The 18,292-nt window shown below is 47.2% G+C and overlaps 7 protein-coding genes across 7 annotated transcripts; 2 read left to right on the top strand and 5 right to left on the bottom strand.

Moving 5' to 3' along the window:
• Nucleotides 1-973: 973 nt before the first annotated feature.
• HD556DRAFT_1212385 (uncharacterized protein) lies at nucleotides 974-1,338 on the top strand (the record flags this gene model as incomplete). Its single annotated transcript, XM_041296591.1, has 2 exons — nucleotides 974-1,076; nucleotides 1,130-1,338. Coding segments are annotated over 2 exons (312 nt in total), but the record flags the coding sequence as incomplete, so codon positions are not given.
• A 3,363-nt stretch (nucleotides 1,339-4,701) lies between these two features.
• On the bottom strand, nucleotides 4,702-5,570 carry HD556DRAFT_683760 (uncharacterized protein). The gene is made up of 5 exons (XM_041311302.1): nucleotides 5,465-5,570; nucleotides 5,259-5,415; nucleotides 5,181-5,212; nucleotides 4,819-5,125; nucleotides 4,702-4,763 (listed from the first exon to the last, which is right to left on the bottom strand). Exons 1-4 carry the CDS (start codon nucleotides 5,497-5,499, stop codon nucleotides 4,909-4,911), a joined length of 441 nt encoding a protein of 146 aa, XP_041157586.1. The 5' UTR covers nucleotides 5,500-5,570; the 3' UTR covers nucleotides 4,702-4,763; nucleotides 4,819-4,908.
• A 1,387-nt stretch (nucleotides 5,571-6,957) lies between these two features.
• On the bottom strand, nucleotides 6,958-8,882 carry HD556DRAFT_1389573 (permease for cytosine/purines, uracil, thiamine, allantoin-domain-containing protein; the record flags this gene model as incomplete). The annotated part of the gene is made up of 12 exons (XM_041303515.1): nucleotides 8,822-8,882; nucleotides 8,544-8,797; nucleotides 8,381-8,470; nucleotides 8,230-8,313; nucleotides 8,156-8,179; nucleotides 8,044-8,103; nucleotides 7,839-7,995; nucleotides 7,761-7,792; nucleotides 7,492-7,704; nucleotides 7,399-7,444; nucleotides 7,073-7,350; nucleotides 6,958-7,019 (listed from the first exon to the last, which is right to left on the bottom strand). Coding segments are annotated over exons 2-12 (1,219 nt in total), but the record flags the coding sequence as incomplete, so codon positions are not given.
• A 55-nt stretch (nucleotides 8,883-8,937) lies between these two features.
• On the top strand, nucleotides 8,938-9,403 carry HD556DRAFT_684676 (uncharacterized protein). Its single transcript, XM_041311303.1, has 2 exons — nucleotides 8,938-8,939; nucleotides 9,007-9,403. The coding sequence occupies exon 2, from the start codon at nucleotides 9,056-9,058 to the stop codon at nucleotides 9,302-9,304; it is 249 nt and encodes an 82-aa protein (XP_041157584.1). The 5' UTR covers nucleotides 8,938-8,939; nucleotides 9,007-9,055; the 3' UTR covers nucleotides 9,305-9,403.
• A 146-nt stretch (nucleotides 9,404-9,549) lies between these two features.
• On the bottom strand, nucleotides 9,550-11,798 carry HD556DRAFT_1389538 (permease for cytosine/purines, uracil, thiamine, allantoin-domain-containing protein). Its single transcript, XM_041303514.1, has 11 exons — nucleotides 11,349-11,798; nucleotides 11,186-11,275; nucleotides 11,035-11,118; nucleotides 10,960-10,983; nucleotides 10,845-10,904; nucleotides 10,640-10,796; nucleotides 10,562-10,593; nucleotides 10,293-10,505; nucleotides 10,200-10,245; nucleotides 9,874-10,151; nucleotides 9,550-9,820 (listed from the first exon to the last, which is right to left on the bottom strand). Exons 1-11 carry the CDS (start codon nucleotides 11,519-11,521, stop codon nucleotides 9,736-9,738), a joined length of 1,242 nt encoding a protein of 413 aa, XP_041157583.1. The 5' UTR covers nucleotides 11,522-11,798; the 3' UTR covers nucleotides 9,550-9,735.
• Nucleotides 11,799-12,223: 425 nt separating this feature from the next.
• On the bottom strand, nucleotides 12,224-13,278 carry HD556DRAFT_1433227 (RTA1 like protein-domain-containing protein; the record flags this gene model as incomplete). The annotated part of the gene is made up of 6 exons (XM_041305202.1): nucleotides 12,224-12,348; nucleotides 12,405-12,463; nucleotides 12,537-12,736; nucleotides 12,795-13,030; nucleotides 13,079-13,207; nucleotides 13,260-13,278. 6 exons carry the CDS (start codon nucleotides 13,276-13,278, stop codon nucleotides 12,224-12,226), a joined length of 768 nt encoding a protein of 255 aa, XP_041157582.1.
• Nucleotides 13,279-14,845: 1,567 nt separating this feature from the next.
• On the bottom strand, nucleotides 14,846-18,181 carry HD556DRAFT_1445914 (uncharacterized protein; the record flags this gene model as incomplete). The annotated part of the gene is made up of 9 exons (XM_041307008.1): nucleotides 14,846-15,018; nucleotides 15,076-15,100; nucleotides 15,163-15,704; nucleotides 15,843-15,962; nucleotides 16,024-16,084; nucleotides 16,154-16,567; nucleotides 16,617-17,281; nucleotides 17,333-17,503; nucleotides 17,551-18,181. The coding sequence occupies 9 exons, from the start codon at nucleotides 18,179-18,181 to the stop codon at nucleotides 14,846-14,848; spliced, it is 2,802 nt and encodes a 933-aa protein (XP_041157581.1).
• Nucleotides 18,182-18,292: the final 111 nt, after the last annotated feature.

Here is an 18,292-nt window from a genome sequence, read left to right as displayed (position 1 = left end):
GCTAGCGGTCATGGGGTATACTCTGGTTAACCGGAAATTTGAAATTGCAACTGACTCGAACATGCTTATCTCTGGGTGGTCTTCCATTACCCGAAGCTTCGTGCCGTGACGCCGAGTTAGAGTCATACTTGCTTGCCACGGACGCCTGAGTTAACCGTTGGGGCCCGGTCTATTGAGCAATACTTGAAGCTTGAAACCTGACACCAAAGTGGATACGTGACCGACTCCAATTTCGAGTGCGTCGCGACTCGCGAGTCACCAACTGAAACTCCAGTCGCAGCCGCAAGTGGGGCCGGCGTCATTACAAATTTGGCTTATTATTAATGATCACCTGCCGTTGATTACAGCAAATGTTTGATTCTTGGGCTATGTCAATGCAGGCTAGACCATGGGATTTACGCAGGAGTGCGTAAGAAAAACAAAAGGACCACCCTTTTTAGCGGGAGCCTGAGACTGAACGGGAAATCCCGACAGGCACTTTTCACTGACCATGGCGGCAGTGGTGCCGTTGATTGGCATGGAAGACGCACAGCTGTATGGGAATGCGGATATCAGCTTACATGACTTTTCAGTGCTTTATATGCCAAGTTGCCAAGTCTGTCAGCTGTAGGATTGTCTGTATGGAGGTTAGTCCCGTGCTGTAGCAGCGAGTGCTCTTGTGATGCCCTTTGCTTCTGGCCTTGCGGATTCCATAAATAGCACTCCGATCATAAAGAAGGCTCTCTGTTTGAAACCTCACCGCTTTGAGGTTATCTCCTCATTGTCGGAGCATGTAGGTACAAAGCGTATTCTTCGGCTGTCTATAAAAGTTTTGTTAACCGTTCCAACCATGTGTTCCTTGCTTTCCTCGCTGCCACCATTTCTCGCACCTCCCGTGGATCCAGATCCCTGTCCATTCCATTGTCCATTGTCCATGACTGCTGCTACGCTCACTTACAGTGCCGATGCGCACATCCGGCAGTCGGCATCTTCAATAACATTTGCCACTCCCTCAATGTTGACACAAGAATTTCATCTCGAAACCGATCCACGTTTCGCGTTCGCGCGCGTAAAGGGCGATATATGTCTAGTCCAATGTGCGTTCTCACCATTCGCAATACCTGAGTCCAGCCTGATACAATCTACGTAGTGCATCCAATCCAATCCGAGACATCACGCGAATCTTTAGGGATCATCGTTTTTCGCCACGAGTTCGTGTCCATCTTCCGGTATTCCCATGACCTACGCGTGTCCCCCGAGGACATTCGTGTTCTCGAGCTTCTTGACGAAGACCGGATACGCTATGAGGAAGACAACGGCACTGTCTTCCTGGCAAAGGATCTTATGGCTCAACTTCGAAGGATGATTGATGCAAGTAACATGATTAGACTGCAAAGGGGAAGATACCGGGGGTACAGAAGACGGTCAAATTAGGTGGTGGCAGGTGACGAGAGACTCGATATTCATGGTTTGAACAGTACAATATATCATATGTAAGTACTCACATATTTATGGGCTGGCTAGCAGTGTGTTTGTATACCCTATGTAGCATTATGGTAATTGTACTCGCATCGACGACGGACGCTTGTCCCAAGTTCATTACAGCTCAGCTCGACCTTCACTAATCCCCCAAGACCTCCTGACGCCACAGCACGGCCGTCCACGTGCGAGACATGTGTCGTCGGTAAACTTTACAGTTGTCGATCGTCGAATCAAGCGGGTTAGCTGCAAGCCTTAAAGCCGATTGTTGTCATCCGGAAGAATCGGAAACACATCACGATGTGGGGAACGTCAGTATCAATGACATCTTTATACGTACGCAAAAGGGATGTGTGGCCATTGCGGTCACTTCCTCCAGTATAGAAAACCCAGCTCCTCCTAGGTCAGTAGGAGAGGGAAGGAGTAGATATTTGCCCTCAAGCGATCATTTGATCGTCGAGGATTTGTTATACCAGAGGAAAAAGCCGAACATTGTCAGTCAGATGATCGTCGAGAATTTGTTATATCTCAATCGAGTTGTGTGGCCGGGTCAAAGGCAATCACACGGGAGAACGGGTTATGTAAAAAAAGAGAACTGCACCGAACGAATGACCTGCCATAATCGGGCTTGCGGGTCAAAGTGCTCAATCATGGCTTCCTCTGGACACGCGACTTGAGAATTGCGGTGGACGGTCCGGATGACTTGCTCTAATTCCGCTCTAACGGACTTATGCCGAAGACTGATTCGGCTGTTGACTCCGTCTAGATTTATCCAGCTTCGATGGGTGAATAATACTGGAACGATCATTTGTGGGAACTTGGCGTACCATAATTCTGAACATTCTAACCAGTAAAAGTCTCTTTGTATTCCGTCCTCGACATTAATGCGAGTGTGTCATTTCGATGTTCAATTACTAGCCCCACGTGAGGAGAACTTGATTTTGACCTCGATCTTACCAAATGGGGAAGGTCACCCGGTGGTAGTGAACTTCGACTTTGACTTCAGCTGTAACTTTACCTTGCGGTAATTTGTGCGTTATGACTTGTGGCATAAATTGGACATGTCATATATGTAAATTCAGTCTATGGCCTTACATCTTGACACTCGCAGGGGACAAGGTATTCACCTGTTTCTCAAGGTTCTCTCTCTTTTCGCGGCATCCTCATCGAGTTCCAACAGCATAACCCGGTATTTTCGACATCAGCTGAGTATTTCATGCGACTCGGTCGATGGTCAACCTATTGTACAGTGGGTTTACAATACAAACGAATAGAGGGCTCGACCGCTTACTGACTATGAGTAGACGAGACTCGTAGGCTCAGGACGGACATTCAAGTTATCGCTACATTAGGAGTCGACACCTTGTGCCTGGTGGCTACGCCAAGTAACTTTGACTGCCACAGCATGCGCCGCATACAAGCAATGCTGGTTGATATACCCCTTCGTGTTTGCCACATATAGATCGGGTACCTCTCTTCCCAATAATCCTGATACCGGTGTCTGTGGCAGCCCTCCAAATACGTGTTTCGTCATATTACACGCGTCACGCCACAAATAATCTGCCAGACCTCAGAATTCAATATCCAGGAGTAACGCAGTGACTGTAAACACAGCATCCTGCTGTACAAGCCCTGTTGAACTACATCTCCCTGAAATGGCATACTGACACGATACTATGCAACATTTTCCTGTCTTCTAGTATTCTGGTTGCATCCACTCCTTTCTAACATGAAGCGGTAATTTCTTTTGTCCCACACGAAATTGATTGATGGCGTCACAATGATAGGCTGCAAGTGCTGTATCGGGCGGTGCTAACACATTGCCGCAATGATGTCCACCATGATGTCATGCTCTCCATGCATTTCACGTACATGGCGGTCGAACTATGTACAAGGTCGTGCATCAGCGAACGAGCAAATGAACACGCTGATTATTCCGCGCGACAACGGTAGACTCCGAGACATTCCCCTGGGCAGCCATGCGCATGTATACTCCAAAGTGGAGAATTACCAATATTAAGCTCAAGCTGATGGAGGCGTCTTTCAATCAAGCGCCTCGAGAGTTCGCAGCTTCATACTCACCCCGTTTCGTCCTGTACCCCCCTTCTCCTGGCTATTCATGGCCGTTTGGCCAAGACAGCCAAGGTGAGCGGGCAGAGGTTGTGACATTGACACTAGAACCTAGCTATTGGAGAGTACCACTAATGTGGCATTCTATATCGATGTAGAGATACCACGTTTTGTGATGGCCCTCCCATTATACCAGTGATTTCGCTAATCCGTGTACTTGCAAGTAGATCAAAGTTTCGCAGCGACAACAGTCTCCGTCGTCGCGTCATGCATGATCCAGTGTGGAGTAAGTATAAGGTCAAACATACGTCGCTGTTATCGAATATTCAAGTTGCCGGAAGAATTGAGGCCTCGAAGTTGGCACCAATCAACAAATAACTTGTCTCTTGTAAATTGCAATGTCAAAGGGTAATCGAAGACGACTGACGTACACGTTGATAAGTCCTAGTAAGGATCTGATTTACCCATCTTCTTGTACAACATCTTCTCGAACCTCCTCGCCAACGCATAGGTGATAACTCCTACCACAAACCCTACGAACACACCAACATCTCCGCTGCCCTGCCTCGCTACTGGTCCTACATACCAAGCTTGTGACATGAATGGAACAAGAGCTCCACATGCACACGCGAAGGCCACTACCGCGGGGATACCGCTAGGCAAGAGAGCGCATGAAGCCCAAATCGTAATGGGGTATTGGTCCTCAGAAAATGATGCTCGTCGGAATAACATATGCTCTGTGAGTATTATCGCAGAGAATATTGATGACCAATATCCAATGATGTCTGAGAAAACAGCATGTTAGCGCTAGCAATAGATATCGATATTTGGGACTTGTACTAAGGACGTCGACAAAGGTAGCATAGAACCTTTTTGCACCAATAATGGCCACTGGGATGAGGCTTGAATCCACATCGTGAGCATCGCTGAGGTTTGCATGGACTTGATGACACTCACATTCCCTCTGACAGGAGGATATATACCCATCTAGGCACCGCAGCAAACCACGTAGCAATAGCCATGAAACTGTTGCTGAACGTATATATCGGTAGTGCACAGGCACTGGAAATGCTGAGAGCGACCAAGGCAGTCAGGATTTTTCCAAATGCGCCTGTAGGTAACAAGATGCTGTGTAGCAAACCACCGACGGAAGAGCTGTTATCAAATCCTGCATTCCAAGCAGGCACACTCGGAGCTGCTGCTGCGAATGCGGCACCCAGAACCTGACCAGTCACCTTTTCAAAAGAAGATAGTCAAAATGTAACTGATACCGACATACAAATGGCTTACATTAGATACGAAGAACCCAAGATATGTGTAAATAAAAATTCTAGCACTATCGAAATGTCAAGTAGAGTCCTGGTGATGACCTGGGAAAGCTCACGAAGAAGCATCGGGGCTATGGTATACGCCATAATCAGGGATCATGGGACACCAGCCAATAATGTTAGATGCGAGAAAGGACGCAAAAGACATGACATTAGCAGGTGTTGCTGGAGGGACGGGAGCCGACAGGTTTTCGCGTAGTTGTGGATAACCGACAGCCAACATGGCGATAAAAGCAATTACATTCGGGATCCAGGCGACACTTTCGTACCTATGAATCAAACGTTCGCTCAGATTCAGGATGACTGGTGTTGAAGTGTTCCCACCAATGGATGACGCGGTATCCGCAGAAAGTGATCTTAAAACCTGTCACTTTTTGGGCAGCAGGAGCAGTTCTGACATACCACAAGAGATATGATACCGAGGATGACGATACCAAGAGTATCATCAAGTTGAGAAGACAAGCTAGCTATCGTTTGTCCGCCAATAATGCAGTTTAGAATCAGGAAGCCTTCCAAGGAGAGAACATTCAGAACGGCCGGTATGATGGCACCAAAATAGCTTGATATCCATCAGGGAATGATACCGGCAATCGGAAAAAGTGACTCACCCCCATGAGAACCTTGCTTGTACCATAGCTCGCATGCCAAGCTTTGGCCCAAAAACAGCACTAGCGCATTATGGAGTCCCTATAGATGCGTAAAGAATAGAAAGACTCACAAGAATCCTGGCAATAAACAACATCTAGCTGAAGGTCAATCGCTGCAGATCGAGATTTTGTGAATTGACTTACACCAGGTCAACAGTGACTATGATAGCTATGGAGTCGCGAACTCCCAGGGAAAAAAATGCAGGGCCAGCAGCCCCACTGCTGAATCTGCAGGTGTTGGGTGGATCAGCGAATTGCACCAGAATCAAGACAGTACTGAAACGCACCCCAGGATGTTCATGCAAGGGGAGAACCAGATGAAAAACAACTGGTACCACCGAGTGTCGAGACGTTCGTCTGCTGGCACCGGTGCGATGCTTGTCTGAGAATCAGCAAAAATGATAAGACAGGTGTCACAACAACTCACCCACGAGTTTCAATTCCATACTTAGAAAGTAACTGAGTAGTACGTCTGAGAAATCCTACCTGATCTGAGCGATCATTGTCCTCCACACTATCATCCCTGGTACGCTCATCAGAGGACACACTGCTAGGTCTGGCATGGCAGTTCAACCGACCTGTCCTGTTTCCGCTCCGTCATGTAAGACTGCATTGAGGGAGTATCGATTGACCTGGTTCAGTTTGGTTGACGGTGCAACGGCGTCAGTGAGCCTGAGTGCCAGATGAGTCGGGCGCCTATTGCTATTAGTACTAAATGTTTTTAGTAGGCGAAAGTAAAGCGAGTGGGATCCGACCCGGGATACTGGCACGTCAAAACAGCATGATCTTTAATTGATCAATCAAGCTTCTGTATCACTCCCAGGGCCCAAGCCTTCAAGTTGGGAACGACGCAATATGATTCAGTGAACAATGAACATACCTCTGACAGTACTGCATGTCACATGTTCCTCGGCCGGAGTTCACGGGTACACCGTATGTTGATATCGTAAACTAGCATTCAATTGTCATTTCCCGAAAACTATTTTATCACTTCAGGGTCACAGAACAGTTCATGATGTACACGCATACTATCTACCTTAAAAACAAAAACTACTAGGCATTCGACTTATTCATCTTTTTGTACCACAATTTTTCGAAACCCCTTGCCAATGCGTATGTGATAGCCCCCACCACAAACCCTACGTATACCCCAACATCTCCACTACCATGCCTGGCCACTTGTCCTACATACCAAGCCTGCGACATGAATGGAACAAGGGCTCCACACCCACACGCGAAGGCCACGACCGCGGGAATACCACTAGGCAAAAGAGCATACGAAGCCCAAGTCGTGATAGGATATTGATCCTCAGAAAACGAGGCTCGCCGAAATAACACGTGTTCTGTAAGAATAATCGCAGCAAATACTGACGACCAGTATCCGATGAGATCTGAAACCAAGGGGTCAACGTTTTAGTGATAGTGACAGATATCGCGATATTCGGGACTCGTACCGAGGATGTCAACGACAGTGTTATAAAACTTTTTGGCACCAATAATGGCTACTGGTATCAGACTTCAACACAAATAATGAGTATCACGGGAATTCGCGACGCTGAAGATACTTACACTGCTTCAGAGATGAGAATATATATCCATCTAGGTATTGCAGCAAACCACGGAGCGATAGTCATGAAACTGGTGCTAAACGTATACATGTTTGGTGCACAAACGCTGGCTATACTGAGAGCCACCAGAGTGATCAGAATTTTTCCAAATGCGCCTGTAGGTAGTAGCACACTGTATAACAAGCCACCGACGGAAGAGCTGTTGTCAAATCCTCCATTCCAAACAGGCACGTTGGGAGCTGCGGCTGCGAACGCAGCACCGAGGGTGTGGCAAGCCACCTTTTCAAGATGTTATGATGATGCTGGTAACAGTACGTAGGGACTTACATTAGAAGTGAAAAACGCGATATACGTGTAAAGAAAAATTCTCGCACTATAAGGATGTTAACGAGAGCCTGTGAGTGGTCTGAGGGAGCTCACGAAGAAGCAGCAGGGCTGTGGTATACACCATAGTCGGGGGTCACGGTACACCAGCTGATAATGCTAGCTGTGAGGATAGACGAAAAAGAGATAACCTCAGCGACAGTTGCTTGAGAAACAGGAGCTGATTGGCTGTCACGTAGTTGTGGATAACCGACAGCCAGCATGGTGATAAAAACAATCACATTTGGAATCCAGGCGATACTTTCGTACCTAGAATCAAAATTGTGTCACAATTATACGAATAGTACATGGTCAAGTAATCCCACCAATGAATGATGCGGTATCCACAGAAAGTGACCTATGAAGCTTAACATTTTGATGCAAAACCAACAAATTTGACGTACCACAAGAGTTATGACAGCAATGATAACAATACCAAGAGTATCATCAAGGTGAGAAGACAGACTTGCGAGCACTTGTCCACCAACGATGCAGTTCAGGACAAGGAAGCCTTGCAAGGAGAAAACATTTAAGACGGCCGGTATGATGGCACCAAAATACCTTGATATCCGTCAGTGAATGATACTGGCAATCGGAAAAATGACTCACCCCCATGAGAACCTTGCCTGTACCATAGCTCGCGTGCCAAGCTTTGGCCCAAAAACAGCACTATACATTCATCAGTCCTAAGAAACATTCAGATAATAATAGTTAAACTCACGAGAACGCAGGCAACAAGCAGACCCTAATTATAATTCACACCAGTTTGTTGTCGTATAAACTATTGGCACTTACACCAGGTCAACAACGACAATGATGATGATAGAATCATTAACTCCCAGGGAAAAAAATGCAGGTCCCACAGTGCCAATGCCGAATCTGTAGATGTCAAGTGACTCAGTAGATAGCAAGAGAGTCGAAAGTTGAGTCAGGACTCAAAACGCACGTCCCGATATTCATATTAACAGAAAACCATACGAAGAATATTTGGTACCATCGAGTCTCTATGCGTTCCTCTGCTGGTACCGGGGCGATGCTGATCCGAGTAACAGGTAGAAATGCTTTCAAGTTAGACATTGGAGATATCATAACGACACCATCTCACTCACCCATGAGTTTCAATTCCACACCGAGAAAGTACCTGTGTGGCACGTCTGAGAAACCCTGTATAATACTGACCGCCCTCCAGATCATTGCCCACAGGCTTATCAGAGGCCAAATCCGGTGTCACAGAACTGGAGCGGGACTCTCCCTGTTTCTTTTCCACAAATTCGGATTGCATTGTGTGAAGTGAACTATGATTGACCTGAATTTCCTGCTTGGATGTACCTGTCGTGAGGGTACCAGCTGGGTTCTAGTTGCCGTTGTGCCGCAGTTATTTTGAAGTTTGGAGCATTCTTAAATCGGATCCGGTTTGGTAAAACAATCTCCTAATGACCAATACCATGATGCCAGCGCTTCTGAGTACCTGGAACCCGGGAGAAACAGGACTGGGTGGCTCACAGGTCAGAAACACAGTTGAAGTAAATTTTAGGATCATAACCATGTCACCATTTACTTTGCAAACGATAGACGACTGTAACATAGTACATGCTGACTAAGCTACTAATGAGAGCTTCTCATGAGTAGACTTGCGTCATCTTTTTTTTTTTTCTTTTTCTTCCCGCTTCTACCGCATCTAACCATTTGCCAACTTTGCAACGGAGGTCAAATCAACAGCCGTCAAGGCTTATGCAGCACTCTCACCTGTCTTCGGATAGGACTTGGGTGGACCTTTTTCCTTCCAAAATATGTCCTTACCTCTATCTGGCATGAGTTCACAACCCTGCTGGAACACCTTTGCTGGTCTAGAGCGGGAGGTTTTTCCTGATGCTTATCTCTTCAAGTCACAGAACAGTTCATGTACACGCATACTGTTTACCTTAAAACAACTACTACTAAGCATCTGATTTACTCATCTTTTTGTACCACAGTTTTTCGAAACCCCTTGCCAATGCGTATGTGATAGCCCCCACCACAAACCCTACGTATACCCCAACATCTCCACTACCATGCCTGGCCACTGGTCCTACATACCAAACCTGCGACATGAACGGAACAAGGGCTCCACACCCGCACGCGAAGGCCACGACCGCGGGAATACCACTAGGCAAAAGAGCATACGAAGCCCAAGTCGTGATAGGATATTGATCCTCAGAAAACGAGGCTCGCCGAAATAACACGTGTTCTGTAAGAATAATCGCAGCAAATACTGACGACCAGTATCCGATGACATCTGAGGAGTCAGCGTTTTAGCCATAGTCACAGATATTCGGGACTCATACTGAGGATGTCAACGAAAGTGGTATAAAACTTTTTGGCGCCAATAATGGCTACTGGTATCAGACTTCAACACAAATAATGAGTATCACGGGAATTCGCGACGCTGAAGATACTTACACTGCTTCAGAGATGAGAATATATATCCATCTAGGTATTGCAGCAAACCACGGAGCGACAGCCATGAAACTGGTGCTGAACGTATACATGGTTGGTGCAGAAGCGCTGGGAATACTGAGAGCCACTAGAGTGATAAGAATTTTTCCAAATGCGCCTGTAGGTAGCAGCACGCTGTAAAACAAGCCACCGACGGAAGAGCTGTTGTCAAATCCTCCATTCCAAACAGGCACGTTGGGAGCTGCGGCCGCGAACGCAGCACCGAGGGTGTGGCAAGCCACCTTTTCAAGATGTTACGATGACGCTGGTAACAGTACGTAGGGACTTACACTAGAAGTGAAAAACGCGATATACGTGTAAAGAAAAATTCTCGCACTATAAGGATGTTAACGAGAGCCTGTGAGTGGTCTGAGGGAGCTCACGAAGAAGCAGCAGGGCTGTGGTATACACCATAGTCGGGGGTCACGGTACACCAGCTGATAATGCTAGCTGTGAGGATAGACGAAAAAGAGATAACCTCAGCGACAGTTGCTTGAGAGACAGGAGTTGATTGGTTGTCGCGTAGTTGTGGATAACCGACAGCCAGCATGGTGATAAAAGCAATCACATTTGGGACCCAGGCGATACTTTCGTACCTAGAATCAAAAATGTATCACACTTATACGAATAGTACATGGTTAAGTGATCCCACCAATGAATGATGCGGTATCCACAGAAAGTGACCTATGAAGCTTAACATTTTGATGCAAAACCAACAAATTTGACGTACCACAAGAGTTATGACAGCAATGATAACAATACCAAGAGTATCATCAAGGTGAGAAGACAGACTTGCGAGCACTTGTCCACCAACGATGCAGTTCAGGATAAGGAAGCCTTGCAGGGAGAAAACATTTAAGACGGCCGGTATGGTGGCACCGAAATACCTTGATATCCGTCAGTGAATGATACTGGCAATCGGAAAAATGACTCACCCCCATGAGAACCTTGCCTGTACTATAGTTCGCGTGCCAAGCTTTGGCCCAAAAACAGCACTATACATTCATCAGTCCCGAGGAACGTCCAGATAATAATAATAGTCAAGCTCACGAGAACGCAGGCAACAAACATATCCTAGTTATAGTTCATAGCGAATTGATATTCATAAAGACTATTGACACTTACAGCAGGTCAACAACGACAATGATAATGATAGAATCATTAACTCCCAGGGAAAAAAATGCAGGTCCCACAGTGCCAGTGCTGAATCTGCAGGTGTCAAGTGACTTAGCAGATAGCAAGAAAATCGAGAGTCGATACAAGACTCAAAACGCACGTTAAGATATTCATATTGGCAGAAAACCATACGAAAAACATTTGGTACCATCGAGTCTCTATGCGTTCCTCTGCTGGTACCGGGGCGATGCTGATCCAAGTAACAGGTAGAAATGCTTTCAAGTTAGACATGGGAGATATCATAACGACACCATCTCACTCACCCATGGGTTTCAATTCCATACCGAGAAAGTAACTGGGTGGCACGTCTGAGAAACCCTGTATAATACTGACCGCCCTCCAGATCATTGCCCACAGGCTTATCGGAGGCCAAATCCGGTGTCACAGAACTGGAGCGGGACTCTCCCTGTTTCTGTTCCACCAATTCGAATTGCATTGTGTGAACAACGATTGACCTGAATTTCTGCTTGGATGTACGCGTCGTGAGGGTAACCAGCTGGGTTTTACTAGTTGCCCTTGGAGCATTCTTAAATCGGACCCGGTTTGGTGAAACAATATCCTAACGGCCAATGCCATGTGGCATGATGTAGGCGCTTCGAAGTGTCTGGAACCCGGAAGAAACAGGACCGGGTGGCGTCATACCCAGAAACGCAACGAGCTTTAAACTAGGATCGTGCATTTCCTTTGCAACGATGATGCACAAAGAATAAACGACATACATGCTGACTAAGCTACTAATAACGAGAGTGAGTTTGGCCGCTGAGTAGTAAGTTACATGAATTCATAACATCTCGAGGCCCACCGTGACTGGTCTGGCTCCGTGTCACATCCGCCGGTGTTGTTTCAATGCCGCAACAATTTGAGGACGGTTTTAAAATCAAATTAGCACCATCATTCTCTGTATGAGAAGCACCTATGCACCAGGTAGTGAGGGTAGAGGACAAGTGTCGAGGCTGCTGCGCCAGGCCAAAGATAGTAAGTGGAACGAAGGACATTGCGCGGTCAAGGAACTGACTCACAGAATATTGCAACTGCTGGATCACAGTGGATTATCAACATACACAGGTCCTTCCACTGTGAGTATCACGGTTCACGCACCCCAGTGAATTCTTGAAATGAGCATGGCGATGACAAGGCTTTAACGCCGTTCCGCCATTTCATTGATGGGCCTGAACGACGCTTCGAGATACTTCGTTGGCCAGTAGATGATGTATGTGCAAATGCCAATCAACAGTGGCAGGGAGTCGAGGAGGTAGAAGTAGACTTGTCAGGCAAGAGTTATACCAAGCGCCCAAATTTTAGTATCCCCCAATACTTACTTTCATGGGTGACGAGATAACCGCCGTTACCTTGAGCAATCTCGATGACACGATAGATACTGCGAATCTGTATCGCGCAACGACGGACGATAAAGGTGGGTGAAAGGCGCACCGTAGGCTGTTGAAGAAAACATCAATATCCAAAGAATTGGCCCCCATGGCTCCCGGCGGAGCAGAAAACCATCTCGGAGGACACCACGCCATATATGCGCACATAGGATCATGAAGAACGCAAATGAGTGTGTCTGAATGACTAATCCGGAGAGAAGAATGTTTGCGCCCAGTTTCTCGTTTGTCATTTTTGTCGACACTTCCAGGCCACCACCTACACCCTGCACAACGTCGTGATTAATCTTCCGTGTAAACGAGACAAATAATCAAACTTCAAACTTGTATGAAGAATGTCGTGATATCGCTGATAACGAAGTACCGGGCAACTTTTTCTGGCTTTATCCAAGAGGAGCATCTGTCAACGCAGTTCGCGACGAAACGCCCGTAAAGGATGGAATTGAAGGCAAGGTATGCAGCAGGCGGTAACAAGGTGAGGAGTTGTTGGACCATGAAAATTGGGAGAGAATTTGGGTTTATCACCATGAGTATGCGCATAAAAAAGCCAATGAACATGACTGCTTTAACAGTCAACACGCGTTTCGAGGTGGGTGGTGAGACCTTACAGGTTGAGGCTACAGGGAGACAAAGTCCCCACCATGCCTTGTCCATGAATAAGCGCACGAACAGGCAAAGGCTGGCAATGAAGTACGACCCGCCTGCCACAGCTGCTATAGCTTTGTCTGGGTAGTATCCTGGATCAAATGGATCAGACCCAATCCGCAAGATGATGCTTCGTGGACTGACTAAATATTTCAAAAACCATTGTTGGCTCCTCGACACTGATTGGGCCTTTGTCGCTGGAATGCGAGATGATCCAGCATCAATGACCTTCCCGAAGAAACGAAGGTCAAAATAAGAGTCTTCATGGCTGCAACTGTGAAAGATAGCGTGTTCGAGCAGTAGATGATTAGTGCAGTAATCTTTGAACGTCGTTCCAAACGGACTCAGGAGTAATATGTATGCCATTAATGATGGAAGTCGACGCAATGCGCCTCCCGTGGGAAGGGGAACTGAGCACTGCTAGCTGGTGACGTGCCACCGGACGACATCGGATGAGAAAGCAAATTGCTATTTGTCAAGTACCGCAGTTGATGTGCTCACCAGAGCGCTAAGTTGAAATACCCTCAATACACACACGCGATTGATACCTAACTAGAGAATCGGCAATCAATCCTGTGTCGCACCGAAGGAGAGCACAGATCTCGTCAAGTTCAGTTCAAATTACATTTTGTGATGAAGTGGCAGTTCAGTGACAACACACCGTATCGCAAGTGGTTACCCGCCCTCTACCTTCTCTTCTACATATGCAGCTTGGCGTTCCTATCATCTGAGTTACACGATATCATCACAGGGCCGCCATGTCCGAGACGATGACCCGAGTGGTAAATGAAGATCATGCTGATTTGCTGGGCAGCTGGCTTGCCCAATTGGTAGGCCTCCTTATGCTGGGCAGTGAGAATATAATAAGTTCCAGATTTTGGAATGGAGAAGAGGCAAATGATGCGGTATCCGATACCATTAGGCTCAGGCTGTCCGTCGAATTCAGTGCCAACTCATTCCCGAATGATGAGAATCTTGAATTTTGAACTATGCATGGTGGTCGTTAATCATCGATGGATGCAATAAATATCATTGTTCAATCTCGAACGATGAATTTCATTGCCTCGATTCTGTTCAGAAGCGTATGAGCGGATTTGGAGTTTGCATGACAATGTTGGTATCATATGTCGACGGCTTCTCCCAGGAAGTATGATATTGTACCTCAGCGGCCGGACTGGTGACCTCTGGTTGATGGGCATTCATCCAAAGCGAGTTCGTGATCGGGTTGGGTATGGGCCGCGCGGCACGGACTGAAACCACCTTCCGGCGTAGAACAGTCTGGTCCAACAAGTGCGGCGGCAAGCCAACGGATAGCACGTCGGACATTGAAAATAAAGGTAACTAATGGTCATGGTATGATACCCCCTGTTCACTACTCGCTGGGCAGGGACTTGCAACGCACTTCGACACTCTATCCAACAGCTTGCGGCTATTTACATGATTATACCGTACGAAATGAGCGTACACTGACCGTACGTGCCAACGAGGAGTGATAAGATTAATATGTACCTAGGTTATTCGAAAATTCGCCACTTGCCCGTCTTTTTGCCCCCGGACTGCAGACATTCGCTCTGAATGGATAAAACACTGCATGATGATTGTAGTGAGTATTCAAGCTGAGGATTGGATATAAAAGGACCTGACCTTTCATCCTCAAGGTGTACTTGTGCGCACCTGAGTCTTCCAAGTTTGTTACTTGCGACGACCGCCCCAGCTTGGGTAAAACGTACCTATGAGAGGGCACCATCGACATTGGTGCCTCCAACATCGGTTGCAATTATTGGGTCCCCAACATCAGCATCAGCGTCTTCCTGCCCCTGGCCCAAGGCCGCAGCAACACGGTCACGCTCATTCATCCCTGCAATCGCCTCCTCCGCGATGGTCATAAGCTCCATCAACGATTCTGCACCCAATAGTCAATTGATGACCCTTAAATGACCAAAGAAAATTCGGGGCTCACTCTCGATGCTTAAGGTGATGAGCGTCTGAAAGGTTCAAACGTCAATTTCACAACTTTTCAACGAATGGTAAGCGAAGGCCAACTTACCCGCCTGGTATCGTTATCCCTCAAAATATCCATTTTTATGCCCGCCTTCATATTATCCGCGCCAACCACATCATCCAGGAGCGCCCTCAGCTGCTCATTCACGTATGCGTTCGTGCCACTGCCACTGTTCCCCAGATAGCGCATGTACTCCTGGAATGAACGCGCCTCGTTTAAGACGCGCTGTGGGAGTGTCTCGAGCAAGTCCTGTGCACGTAAATTGGGATCCGGTGCATTTATTTCTGTGTCTTGTGGTTGCTGGCTTCCCTCGCCGCCATCGTCCTGCTCAACAAAAGTTGTGCGTGGTCGGAGACCCGAGGAAGGAACGTGGGGTTGGAATCGCACGTTTGGAGAGGCTGGAGTCAACGATTGAGTCTCAATCTGGGTTGGGCTTTGGGCTTGACTCGGAGGCTGGGGTTCAGACAGGGACTGGGTCCTCGTCATATACATATTTTTTGTGCGAGTGCGGTACGTCGTGACGGCTCGCTCGAAAGAGTCGCATTGGAGCATCGCCTTATAGCGCTTGGAGTAGGCCTCGGAGGCGACTGCGATCAAACATCACATTGAGACATTGAAATATAGATGCGAGCATCAGAATAACGAAGAATTTGTATGCAATTAGAGGGAATTAAATATCAAGGTAAATGTTAGTAAAGAGTTGTCAAGAAAGAATAAGTACGCACCAGAGATCAATACGGTCACTGTGGCAACGCCGAGTAGGGCCCATACGACAAACACAGATCGCCCTGCAGGCGTCCTGGGCGCGGGATCACCATACCCAATCGTTGTGAATGCAATAAAACCTGAACATCACGTTGCAAGTCAAGATCAGATGTTTCAAGGGTACGAACTTGAAAGCCTTACAGAAATATATAGACAAGCCATATGACCAGCCTTCGGTCAGACTAAATATTGCAGAGCCAACCTAAGGCGTTTGTCAGATCGCTCGATATATATAGTATGATGTTGGGGGCGATATCGCAGCGAAACTCACCAACCAGAACGCAATGAAGAATATCAATGCCAAGGACGAGCGCACGAAAAGAGCATGCTTTTCCTTTCTCGCGACCATCGAATCATATTTGACATTTATATCGTCGCTGCTCGATGTCGTAGCGAATGTCGTAGAGCTTTCAGTGTCATGTTCACCTTCAACTGAGACATCCGCGCCAGTCCTCAAGCCACGTTTATTGTTCAAAGCAGAGTCTTCGCTAGGATTTTTGACGTCGCCGACAGTGGCCTGTAGTATAGGTCCTTTATCGTCCAGAGAAACTCCAATTGCAAATCTCGTTAGGAGTGCTGCCATCGCACCGAGCCGCTGGTGCGTTAGCATTCGATGCGCACCGCGCCGTACATTCATACCATACACTGAATGCGGAACAGACAAAGCAGGGTATATGCTCCCAATCTTCTCCTGTAATGAGTACTACATGAAAGAAAGGCAGAAAAACACTTACCTCCAAGTCATCAGCATTATCGTCGTCGTGATCGTTCTGCATCTGCGCTTCGTAAAACTGTGGTGGGAGCAGTGTATCAAGTGGAACGCCCGCTTCCATGGCCGCCGCTTTCAACTCAGCATGTGTGAGCGCTTCCAGGTTCAAACGTTTTCCACGGAAATGATCCAAGGGGTGTGGGATCCTTTCTGCAGCACTAAAGAACCTTCTCTTCACTTTGGCCCAAAAAGAGTTGGATGTCGAACGGCATTTTTGAACCCACACTTTTGCACCTTTGTCTCGCAATCTCCAAATGACTGCCGAACGCCATCGCCTTTCTGCATTCCTTCGTCGCCGTGCGGCACGTCTTCGTTCTCGAATATTCTGTAGGCGACGAAAATAGCCGATATGTAGCCCTTCTCTCACTGTCTCTTGTACCATGCCCACCACCACGGCAAGATTGACGATACCAAACGCAGCGTAAAAGCATATGAATATCCTTGATCCGGGAGTATCAGGCACAATGTCGCCAAGGCCAATAGTTTCGATTGTCGTCACGGTGAAGTAAAGCGCGTTGATAAAGCTCAGAGAGAGCAAGAATGAATTGACTAAAGAGCCGAATGCGATGTAAACAAATAGGATCATGAGAATGATCATTAGCGTGCGTTGCTTTCGGGTGAGGCCACTGCCTGTATCATGTTAGGGCGGCGAGTGAAGAGAATAGGATACGGGATACATACCACTTGTCTTGAAATCAGGAGTGCAAATGAAGTCTATGATAAGGCTTACATTGGTGACGAGCGATACGACTGTGGAGCAGACAGTCATCCAGAAGGCTTCACCGTAGGTAAACCCGTCGTTAAATCGGTGGCTCACGCCAAAGATGATGAGAGCGACGATATTGATAATATCTATACCTCAGGTTAATAAATGTCTTTGCTGAAACTGAGGCACAAACCGTGGATGGACAGAAACACAATACATAGTATTGTCATTGTCACGACTCGCTTCTCAAGAAACCTTAGGATGATGCATACATTAGCGAGGACAGCGCAAGTCATGCTAAATGCAAGGCCGATATCCAATAAGACTGGGTTAGCACGAGTCTGGACGGTACTATAATTCTCGGTACGGATGTACCAGTACCCGGTAAGCCCTGGAATCTCGAGCAATATCGAGAATGGTACCACGATGCCAGTTATAAGGGGAATGCACCGGTAGTTTGGTGCGTAGGACAAGTCGTCCGATGACGGCGGAAACACGAATGTCTTCACTCGAGTAAAGAATGACGGACGTTTGTCAGGAGAATCGAGGGAAAGCAGCTGGAGCGGGTCAGTCTGCGGGACTGAGGAAGATTCGTCTGGAGGTAAGCCACTATCCTCATCGTCGTCCATATCCAGGTGCGTTTCCTGGACTATGTCTTTCTTCTCGTCCACGTCCTCTTCATCGTCGTTGTGAGCGCGAGCGCCCGGGTTCCTCTGTACATTGGGAGTTTCACTGAGGGTCTCCGGACCCTTCTCTGGATCAGATTGCCTTGTCCTGATAGATATGAAGGCAAATACGAGGGCTATCAGGGTCTGTAAGGCCATGTGTGATACATGGATGTGTAAGGGGATGATAGGGATGGTGCACTATCACTGCATGCAATTATATCAATCGTGGACGGTCATAACTCTTGTTCTGTGCAATACGGAAAAGGT

This window comes from Suillus plorans (assembly GCF_016647745.1).
Source record: "Suillus plorans strain S12 chromosome Unknown HD556scaffold_48, whole genome shotgun sequence".
Taxonomy (NCBI): domain Eukaryota; kingdom Fungi; phylum Basidiomycota; class Agaricomycetes; order Boletales; family Suillaceae; genus Suillus; species Suillus plorans.
The sequence above is the reverse complement of the archived record's forward strand: the minus strand, read 5'-3'. Positions and strand labels throughout refer to the sequence as shown.

What these genes read in the sequence shown, in the direction of transcription:
- HD556DRAFT_683760 (XM_041311302.1), bottom strand. Translation starts at nt 5,499, where the DNA reads ATGCGAGCTATGGTACAAGCAAGGTTCTCATGGGG. An exon ending in CAAGCAAGGTTCTCATGGGG is followed by an intron (nt 5,416 to 5,464) that starts GTGAGTCACTTT and finishes ATGGATATCAAG; the next exon opens with CTATTTTGGTGCCATCATAC. An exon ending in GGATACCGCGTCATCCATTG is followed by an intron (nt 5,126 to 5,180) that starts GTGGGAACACTT and finishes TTTGATTCATAG; the next exon opens with GTACGAAAGTGTCGCCTGGA.
- HD556DRAFT_1389538 (XM_041303514.1), bottom strand. Translation starts at nt 11,521, where the DNA reads ATGCAATTCGAATTGGTGGAACAGAAACAGGGAGAGTCCCGCTCCAGT. An exon ending in TGTTTGTTGCCTGCGTTCTC is followed by an intron (nt 10,905 to 10,959) that starts GTGAGCTTGACT and finishes ATGAATGTATAG; the next exon opens with TGCTGTTTTTGGGCCAAAGC. An exon ending in CAGGCAAGGTTCTCATGGGG is followed by an intron (nt 10,797 to 10,844) that starts GTGAGTCATTTT and finishes ACGGATATCAAG; the next exon opens with GTATTTCGGTGCCACCATAC.
- HD556DRAFT_684676 (XM_041311303.1), top strand. Translation starts at nt 9,056, where the DNA reads ATGAGTAGACTTGCGTCATCTTTTTTTTTTTTCTTTTTCTTCCCGCTT.